We start from the raw sequence: 10172 nt of genomic DNA, 5'->3' as shown, positions 1-10172 counted from the left end.
GCCTGATGGATATCGTCTGTTTTTATTAGCAATAATCTGTGCCTTTTTCTCCTGATTATCTGAAACAGATTTAAGGCAGCATAATCTTTCACGTCACAGAAGGAGGGGGATGAGTGGAAACAGGATAATAGCCCATAAATCCCTTCCTCTATCCACACGCAGCACTTGTCAGCAAGATTAGAGCAGTCAACTTCAGTTATTAACATGTATGCAGGCTCCCTGAGAGCTGCTCCAGTGCCTGTTCTCAGAGGTTCCTAATGAAGGGAGAATGAGGTAACGGGGGCTACCCTTACTTCTATATAGTGTTATATATATATATATATATATATATATATATATATATATATATATATAGGTTCTATATAGGTTTTATATAGGTTCTATATAGGCTATATGGGTTGACCCAGAGAAGAGGTAAATGAAATAAGTAGTTGCTTACTCTGGTCCAGTGAGGATCAGCAGACAGCTCAGAAAAGGAAAAAGGGAAGCGAAGGGGAGAAAACCCCAGCATCATGTGGGAACAGAATCGAAGAAAAGAGTCTTGGAACAGCAAATCCTGGGATACAGCGGAGATCAATCCTCTAGAATGTCTCCAAGGAGAGGACCAAACAGGGGGAGGACAACACCGGAAAAGTGTCTGTTCCGTGGGTGCATTTTCTCAGGTCAGTCTTCCCCCGTGGCTCGAGAGCAACTATAACTACTTCATTGAGGATGAGGATGGTGAGGAGTTGGAAGAGTGGGAGAAGAAGTTTCTAGAAGAGAACCTGCTGGAAGATGCTGAAGTAGCTCCAGATGCTCCCAGTATCCTGAGTACTTCCTCCATGCTCAATGTCAACGTGGGGGGCCAGAGCTACCGCTTGGACTATCGGGGGCTGCTCTGCTACCCCAAGACGCGCCTGGGCCGTCTGGCCACCTCCACCAGCCGCAGCCGCCAGCTAGGCCTATGCGATGATTATGTGGCCCAGGACGACGAGTACTTCTTCGACCGTGACCCTGCCGTGTTCCAACTGGTCTACAATTTCTATTCCTCTGGGGTGCTTCTGGTGCGGGACGAGCTGTGTCCACGCAATTTCCTGGAGGAGCTGGGCTATTGGGGCCTGCGCCTCAAGTACACCCCGCGCTGTTGCCGCATCTGCTTCGAGGAGCGGCGGGATGAGCTGAGCGAGCAGCTCAAGATCCAGCGGGAGCTGCGTGCCCAGGTCCAGTTGGAGGAGGCCGAGGATCTCTTCCGTGATATGCGCTACTTCGGGCCGCTGCGCCGCCGCCTCTGGAACCTCATGGAGAAGCCCTTCTCTTCCGTGGCGGCCAAGATCATCTCCGTGGCCTCCAGCTTCTTCGTCCTCATTTCCGTTGTAGCGCTGGCCCTCAACACTGTGGAGGAGATGCAGCAGAAGACGGAGCAAGGTTTGGGAGGCGGAGATGTGCACCTCATCCTGGAGCACGTGGAGACGTTCTGCATCACCTTCTTCACCCTGGAGTACTTGCTGCGCCTGGCCTCCACACCCGACCTGCAGCGCTTTGTCCGCAGCGCGCTCAACATGGTGGATCTCATCGCCATCCTGCCCCTCTACCTGCAGCTGCTGCTGGAGACCTTCATGGGCGAGGACCAGGCGGGAGGCAAGGGATCGCCCCGGGAGCATGACATCGAGACTGTGGGCAAGGTGGGCAAGGTGGGCCAGGTGCTGCGCATCATGCGCCTTATGCGAATTTTCCGCATCCTCAAGCTGGCCCGCCATTCCACAGGACTGCGGGCCTTTGGCTTCACGCTGCGCCAATGCTACCAGCAGGTGGGCTGCCTCCTGCTCTTCATCGCCATGGGTATCTTTGCCTTCTCAGCCGCTGTCTATTCGGTGGAACACGACGTAGCCGGCACCAATTTCACCAGCATCCCCCATTCCTGGTGGTGGGCAGCTGTAAGTAGTGGCCTTTGTTGTCCATGAGGCTTATTTCCTCCATTAGCCTTCTCCTCTTCCTGATTCATAGCATTGTGAAGCATAAAAGAACTCTAATCTACCCTTCCCCTTCCTTTTACAAATGTGATTATTGTTGTTTGACCTTTGTTCTCAAAGGGGACTATGCCATCAGGGAGGTGATGCCATGACATGCAAGTGAAGTGGATTCAAGTGAAGGGGACTGTGCACGGTCACCTGCCTCACTTTCCCCTCCAGAGCCATCTGGGTCCAGCAGCCAGATATAGATCAAGAGGACTGGAGATGGCCCTGGATAAACTAGGAGACCCTGGCCTTTTTAAGCCAAGATCTTCAACAGGTCTCAGTTTGACTAAGGCTTCACACTCACTCAGTGATTAAGGCTAGGTAGCAATTGAAGCAAAGAATCTCCTCTTTCACCTAGTCCCAAAAAAGAACTAGATAAATAAATAGGAGGCAGGGGGCAGCTAGGTGGCACAGTGGATAGAGCACCAGCCCTGAATTCAGGAGGACCGGAGTTCAAATCTGGTCTCAGACACTTAACACTTCCTAGCTGTGTGACCCTGGGCAAGTCACTTAACCCCAGCCTCAGGGAAACAAAAACAAAAACAAACAAATAAACAAACAAACAAATAAATAAATAAATAAATAAATAGGAGGCTCAGAAGTTAGGGAGATGTCCAGAGTCACATATCTAGTAAAAGTAAGATGCAGGATTTGAACTCCTTCTTGGCTCCAAGTCTAGCAGTCTGTCCACCATGGCATGCCACACTGCTTTTCTCTCCCTTCAGTTTTTATCCTTTACTTTTTTGGCTGTATCATCAACCTCTATGGCTGTTTTCTTTAATTCTTCCTTCCTGAAGCTCTTCTACCGTTTTGTGCCCTGATGGCCCCAGCAGTGGCTTTGGGGTTTTGTCAACTTCAAGTACAGTTTGGACCACATTGAGAGTATTGTTTCCAATTCTGGAGACTAGATTTTAGAAAAAGAATTGATAAATGCATACCCCAAAATTGTGACTCCATTATGATAAGATCCCAAAATAATATATAAAGATTAGTTGAAGAAATTTTAAATTTCTAAGCTCTAATGGTTTGGTGTTGTAGATTATTGAACCTATCTGAGTCTTAGTGAACCTCTTTTGGAGGGTTTTCTTGGCAGAGATACTGAAGTCGTTTGTCATTTCCATCTCCACCTCATTTTGCAAATGAAGAAACAGGTACTAAGGGGCAACGCTGGGATTCAAACCCAGGTCCTTCAACTCTATCCAAACCTAATGCTTTATCCATTGTATCACTGTATCAAGCTGCCTCTCCTATTCTGTCCTTGCTATAACATCTTAACTTTATGGCTTAATATCTTAACACATCCTTCTTAAGCACATTTTGTTCCTATCTGTGATTTCCTTTGAGTATGATGAGCTTCCCGTGTAAAAAATACTCTTCTCTCATGTACTATAGCAACTCTTGTCTTAAGAGCTGTTTGGAGGCACTAAGAAGTTAAGTGACTTGCCCTTAGTCACAAAGCCAAAATATGTCAGGCAAGTCTTAAACCAAGGATTTCTTTACTCCAAGTTCAGTCTCCTATCCTTTATGTCATGTTGCTAAGCTATCTGATTTTGAATAAATGTAGTTTCAGTGATCCATATAAGTCACATCTACATTTCTCTAGGGCTGTAGTTGTTTCATGCAATATAATCAAAAGTCTTCACTATGGAAACAAATTAGACAAATTGAACTGATATACTATGACTTGATCCTTTGAGGAAGGAAGAAAGAAAAGTCTCATCCAACTGTGTGATGTAAGGTAGTAGAGGGCAAAGATTCCATTCCCCAAAACAAGTAAAATGTCACCTTTAAAATAAAACTCCAATTTGGAGGCATGGGTACATGTTTACAAAATATAAAATCATGGTACTGATTCCACTGGAATAGATAAATATGAAAATGGATACTCTTTATGTCCATACCCCATACCTCCTAATGCTTCTTGATTCTTGTCTATGGCTGTCCATAAATCTTTTTAGTTTTACTCATTGTAAGGGACTCCACAAACAATGTGAAAATCAGTCCCTTTATTTTTTATATTGCTTTTTAAAAGTTTGATATCTTCTACTTTTATGACATAATCATTTCCAGATATAGTACTCCAACTCATTGTATAAAACCAAATACTCTGAAGTCCCTCAGGACTTCATATCATAAGAACGTATGATAGCTTATTATCCAGGACCAAGATTCATCATTAACAATAACTGAAAGTTTGTTTTCTTTTTAGTGTTCTTTTAATTTAGGTTATTTCAATTGTATATATAGTCTTCTTGGCTCTATAAACTTCACTATGTATTAGTTTATACAATTTTTCTCATGTTTCTTAGAATTTTTCATGTCCATCAGTTATTTATTACTGCATTATAATATTCTAGCATATTTATTTGTATATATGCTAACCCAGAATAGAAGACAGAATCTTTTCCCAAGTAATAAAGATAATTCATTTCATGCTGACTATTAAAAACTGAGTCTTAATTATCCCTATAGTAGTGAATAAGTTCTGTTAACATACAATCCTGATGCTTTCATTTCTTCCTCTTCAGCAGGATGTATCAAGTTAACCTTGAAATGCAATGCATTCAAAGGTACTATTCTTTCCTATTCATTAGAATCATTAGATTCTAATTTCCCATTCATTAGAATCATCATCACAATTAAATTGGATGAATCATTTTTATTAATTACTATACCAAATATACCCACTTCAGGTCTATATATTATCTATAATCAAGATCTGGAAATACTCTAAGTCATTCTGATAAACCAACACATAGTCATTCCATATGGAAGCTGCTTTATTAGAACAAGCCCCTTAGTTGTCAAAATAAGACTTAGGAAACTATTCCTTCCCCAATCAGAACATTGTAACAGTGAAACTCAGAGTAAACTATTGCCCCAAATAAATAGTCATTTCTACTACTGTACGCTGGAGATATGAGATCACAAAATCTTAAAATATGATACTTGGAAGGGGCCTTAAAGACATTTTCATCCTCATTTTAAAAATGAGGAAATAAAAGCCTGCCATCCCACTCTTTAATTGGAGATTCTTTTCCTGTCTGGATACCCTTCAACTCTCCACCTGCCCCCCATCTCCCCCCAAAAATTTCTCTATCGTCAGCTGCTGAATTCCTAAAAGAGCAGTGCTGCTGGGTTCCTTAGGCATTAGAAAAAATTATCAAATTAAACATTCCTCTCCTACTACCTTACCTTGGGAATGAAAAGTCAAATCATGTACTCACAAATATATTCCCTCCAAGGTTATACTTGCTTCATAGACATTCATCTAGAGGAGAAAGAAATCAATCTAGTTGTGTATTTTAGTTTTTTGGAGTTGCTTTAAGGTCCTATGGCATAGCAAGTCGGGAACTGACCTAGAAGAAAAGACTGGGTTTCAGGTTCTACAATTGATACATACTAGCTGTGTGATCTGGTCCAATTCATTTAAACTCTCAGAGCTTGCTATCCCTGGAAGATGCATTGACAGAAGGAGTTTTTCCTCTTAAGAATTCATCTTATCAATGAAATCACATCCCTAACCTGTATCCCTTTTTTCCTTAGATAAATTAAATAATATTAGCCAAAACTAAGGTGGAAGAAATTGAATGTTTCACCAAGAAGGAAGAAATATAAGAACTTTTTATCCTCTCATTGGACTTTCTGGGTATCTAGAAAAATAAGATGTGTTTTGAAGTTGCTCCAGAATCCTTTTGATCTTTTGGTGGCACGGATACATAACTTTTTTAAAAAGAAGAATGTAGTATATACATTAAAGTTTTAAAGCTAAATATTCTGCAAGTGGGTGATTTTATCCTAGGAGACATTTTTTTTTGAAAAATACATTGAGGAAAATACTCCTCTGGATGGATAGGCAATGTATAGGTTTATGAGATGTCACATTAGCTGGTAGACTTGGTTAGCTCAATTATTCTTTATCATAAGAGGAGGGAATTATTGAGAAGTAACTGATTTTAAAGAAATTAATAGTATTTTTTAAAATATCATTTTATATATTAGTATATATATATTAATACATGCTATATATATATTAGTAAAACATGCTTAAAAAACAATAGAGCTACATAGCAAAACATTTTCCTCTTAGACCATAGCAGAGCAAATTAACAAATTGAATGTAACTATATTATATTTGATGCTGTTTGAGTGGTCTAGATTAGTGGCTAGAAGAGAGTTCTTAAGAATCCCTTTTAAATCGGTCTTTTAGGCTTTTAGGAGTAAAACAATTCACTCATTCCCAAATTATTAGTTGCAAAATGAAAGTTTATTGTTGGATAGAAATCAGTTTACGAAGACTTCTATAGAGGCAGATCTATGGAAAATGGAGTTTTGCACTGAAAAATGCAGTTCTCAGTGGATAGAAGGTCCTGGAAGCAAAGGGAGCGATCTTCCTTGAAGGAAGCTATTATATTGGGACTAAGTTGGCTCATCTACAAGCTGGGTTTCAGCTTGTGCTGGAATTTGAATTGAAGATAATTGAATGGGGTTGGAATTCTTTTGCCCAGGACTGAATCAGCCTCACCTAGATAACAGAATGAAACTGTCTTGTTCCCCTCAGGTAGGGTCCCTCACTGAAGCAGAGTTTTAGGAGATTTTCTCCTTCAAGGAGTTTTAGAGTTTTGGGGTCCCTTCTTCACATTCATGACCCTTTTCCTCCTCCTTTGCCAAATCCTTCATATCTTGAGGAAAGAAGTCAACATTCTCAAAGACATTCCTATATGCCCTTCCTGCATGTTTTTTAAAAGAACATTCTGATGTCCTGTGGAATGAATAATGCTGATTTGCTCATTAATATAGCTATTGTTCTTATTATTCTTTTATTGAGAAGGAACCTTGAGAACACTTTAAGGTGTCTTCCTGCTCAGGATTTATTATTTCTGCCCTCATTCCACCAACACTCCCTCATCCTGGCAAGGGCAGAGGGGCAGAAAATGGAAACCAATAACAACAAAATACTTAAATGGAATTCATTTTTCTTCATCATTGTGCATGCTGTGGTTCCTTTAGAAGGTCCCATTATTTGTTCAAAATTTGTTCCTGTAAACAGCCAGGGTAATAATCAGGTGCCAGGAATTGGAAGGATAATGAAGGCATCAGTTTAGAATGCCTTATTCATAAATGGGCCTTATGATTCCAAGATGGCACTTCTAAATCATTGGATCATAGATTTAAGTACAAAAAGAACTTTAGAGGTTAACCTGATCAACTCCAAAACTAGCCCTCTCTCCACTGTATTATTCTAGATATCATGTCTGTTTGCATTGTTTCCTGTTAGGAAATAGCCTGGTGCTCCTCCCTTTGGGGAATATGTAATTTCTTCCAGAATGCACATGTTATGAGTTTAAGTATATTTGTCCTAAAAATTCAAACACAAACAATGTCTCTACTTGTATTTATAAATGATCCTCAGGTGACTGAGAAGTGAAAATACTCATCAAAAGAATGAGCCATCAACCTTCAGAAAGTGTATTACTGACTCCTCATTATATAGAAAAACAAAAATTGTTTTGCTTTTATTATACAAGAACTCTGAATTTGACCACCTTAATGCTTTACAATAAAATTGTTTTTTATCCTTTATATAGTGTTCAATTGGCTAGGATTTACTTTCTTATGGACATTTGGAAAGCTGCCAGAGGAAGGTCACATTCCTACTTGTGAAACAAATAAAATAGGGAAAATATGAGAATTTTAAACAAAATCATAAATTTCTACTTTATAGGGTGATTTAGCCACTATTTAGAAGAGGCAGTCAGTTTTCTAAGGCTCTAAGAATGGATCTTAGAACTATTGGCCCAAATTCCAGGTCCAGCCCCTGCTTACACAAGAATTCACCCTGTAGAATTACTTGGAGCCATCTCTGAGCCTTCTAAATCTCAACCTTGAGGAGAACAATATTGAATAGCTCACTAAAGGAAGGATTTTTTCCTGTGGAAAGGAAAAGAAGAAATAATGCATAGTCAAGAAAATCTGAACCTACATTAAGGACAAGGATTAATAATATCATACTTAGCATCTGACCACCTGGAAAATGTTGACTAATTAATGGTCATAAATAATGACTGTAGTCAATTAATTAACTGACAAAGAATTATGAATTAATTATTAAATAGTTCTCACGCATTACCTACTCTAGCCCCCTGTAAAATGAGTCCACAAGTGATGCTAGAAAGGGAAGTGTTTTGCCCTCTGCTATAGATGTTAAATACTAATTTGGCAGCTTGGCAAATTAGTTTTTTTAGGAAAGAGATCTGATTAGAGCTATCCTGTCTCTGATGGGAGGCAGTTAAGTGGTTCAATGGACTACTAGACCTGAAGTCAGGAAGATCTGAGTTCAAATCCAGCCTTAGATACTTATTAGCATTGTGACCCTGAACAAATCATTTAGCCTCTATCTTTGCCAAGAAAATCCTATCAGCGGTATTAACATAATGTTTTCCATGGGGTCATATTGGACATGAGTGAACCACAACAATACTATTCTTTTCATCCCAAAACCAGATAGAAAGACTAGTTACGGGGGCAACTAGGGATGCAGTAGATAGAGTGCCTAGTCTGACTCTATGGAGTTCATATCTGTCCTCAAACACTTATTAGCTGTGTGATCCTGGTCAATTCACTTAAGCCAAAAAAAAAGTTACATGTTGCTGTCCTTTTCTTTCTTACATCATGCTTTATGATAATAATAATCAAAATACTGGACATTTATGGAGAATTTTAAGGCTTTCTGAGCATCTTGTGGTACATAGAAAGTTCTAGATTAGGAGTCATCATCAGACCCAGATTGCACTCCTTCCACTCTCTCTTCCTAATTATGTGACCTATGCAAAACAATTTAATTTCTCTAGATTTCAGTTTTTTCATTTGTAAAATGAGAAGCTTAGACTAAATGATTACTATGGTTCTCTTCTTCTCACATATATATCTTCTTAGATGATAACTTTGCTTCTCCCTTTATTTTTCCTCTAGGTGAGCCTGTCCACAGTAGGCTATGGAGATATGTATCCAGAAACTCACCTAGGCCGGCTCTTTGCTTTTCTCTGCATTGCATTTGGAATCATCCTAAATGGAATGCCTATCTCAATTCTCTACAACAAGTTCTCTGATTACTACAGCAAGCTGAAAGCCTATGAGTATACTGCTGTAAAGAGGGAAAGAGGAAAAGTCGATTTTACCAAAAGAGCCATGAAGAAAATGTCTGAATGTCTAACCAGTAGCATCACCCATCAGATTCCAAGGCAAGGGAGTTAAATTGCCAAAAACAATATTTCAATTATCTGTGGACCTTATTTTTCAAGTGAAAAACCCAAAGGAGACCACAACAAGAAACTAGGAAATGTTTCAGAAGACAGTGTCCTCATTTTTTTTCTTTTGAATAAAATCCCTTTCAGCTCTTATCAATCAATGGCACTGAATTATATTCAGAGCCATTTTAGAGCTGAACTTTGATTTTTTTTTTTTTTGTTTCCCATAGTATCTAGCTTAAGCAAACAGCAGGTGGTCAATAAATATTTGTGGAATTCAATGGAATAAAATTGAGGAGGTTAATTTTATTTTAAGAAAATCTTGTTGCTAATCTTTGGAACTCATTGTTTGAATAGGCTTTGTGTCAGCTGTATCTCTCAATATAATGCTTAAGTATATAGAATTAAAGAGAACCTTTGAGATTCTTTCCCTTGATTTCAAAGATTCTTTCTCTTGAAATTTATACGACCTAACCTAAACTAATTTCTAAAGGAACTGTAGTCATCTTCTTCCTCTTTAGACTTCTATTGAACAATTATCATTGGCAGCAAGTCAAGATCTGTAGCAAAGGAGTTAGGCCAGTCCCAAATCATTTTTTACATAAAGTCTATCTTTTCACCAAGAATGGAAATGTAGAAAAATAGAGAGGAATTAGCAGGAGGAAGAAACTTCCTCTTTTAATTGATTCCTCCAAATAAATATTGATAGTGGGGTCCTCTCAACTATTTCCCCTGCTCCTAACCAATCCCCAGAAATCAAGACTAAATTTATTTAGGTCAAGTAGAAAGAATATTTATTTGGATAATGTACTTGCTTTGCTACTAATTAAGATATCCAACACAGAGGCAATGTTCTATTCAAGCTTTGGAAATTATTCTCCCCTGCATCTCTGCAATGTGTGATTGTCCAAAAGAAGTTTGAATCTTCATT

At 39.1% G+C, this 10172-nt stretch overlaps 1 protein-coding gene across 1 annotated transcript; it reads left to right on the top strand.

The window, feature by feature from the left end:
• The first annotated feature begins 371 nt into the window (after positions 1-371).
• Positions 372-9669, top strand: KCNV2 (potassium voltage-gated channel modifier subfamily V member 2). The gene is made up of 2 exons (XM_074287337.1): positions 372-1913; positions 8967-9669. The coding sequence occupies exons 1-2, from the start codon at positions 513-515 to the stop codon at positions 9246-9248; spliced, it is 1683 nt and encodes a 560-aa protein (XP_074143438.1). The 5' UTR covers positions 372-512; the 3' UTR covers positions 9249-9669.
• The last annotated feature ends 503 nt before the right edge of the window (positions 9670-10172 follow it).

This window comes from Sminthopsis crassicaudata, chromosome 1 (genome assembly GCF_048593235.1).
Source record: "Sminthopsis crassicaudata isolate SCR6 chromosome 1, ASM4859323v1, whole genome shotgun sequence".
Taxonomy (NCBI): domain Eukaryota; kingdom Metazoa; phylum Chordata; class Mammalia; order Dasyuromorphia; family Dasyuridae; genus Sminthopsis; species Sminthopsis crassicaudata.
The sequence above is the reverse complement of the archived record's forward strand: the minus strand, read 5'-3'. Positions and strand labels throughout refer to the sequence as shown.

Coding starts and splice junctions, on each gene's coding strand:
- KCNV2 (XM_074287337.1), top strand. CDS start 513: ATGTGGGAACAGAATCGAAGAAAAGAGTCTTGGAACAGCAAATCCTGG. Junction 1,914..8,966: donor ATTCCTGGTGGTGGGCAGCT/GTAAGTAGTGGC, acceptor TTTTTCCTCTAG/GTGAGCCTGTCCACAGTAGG.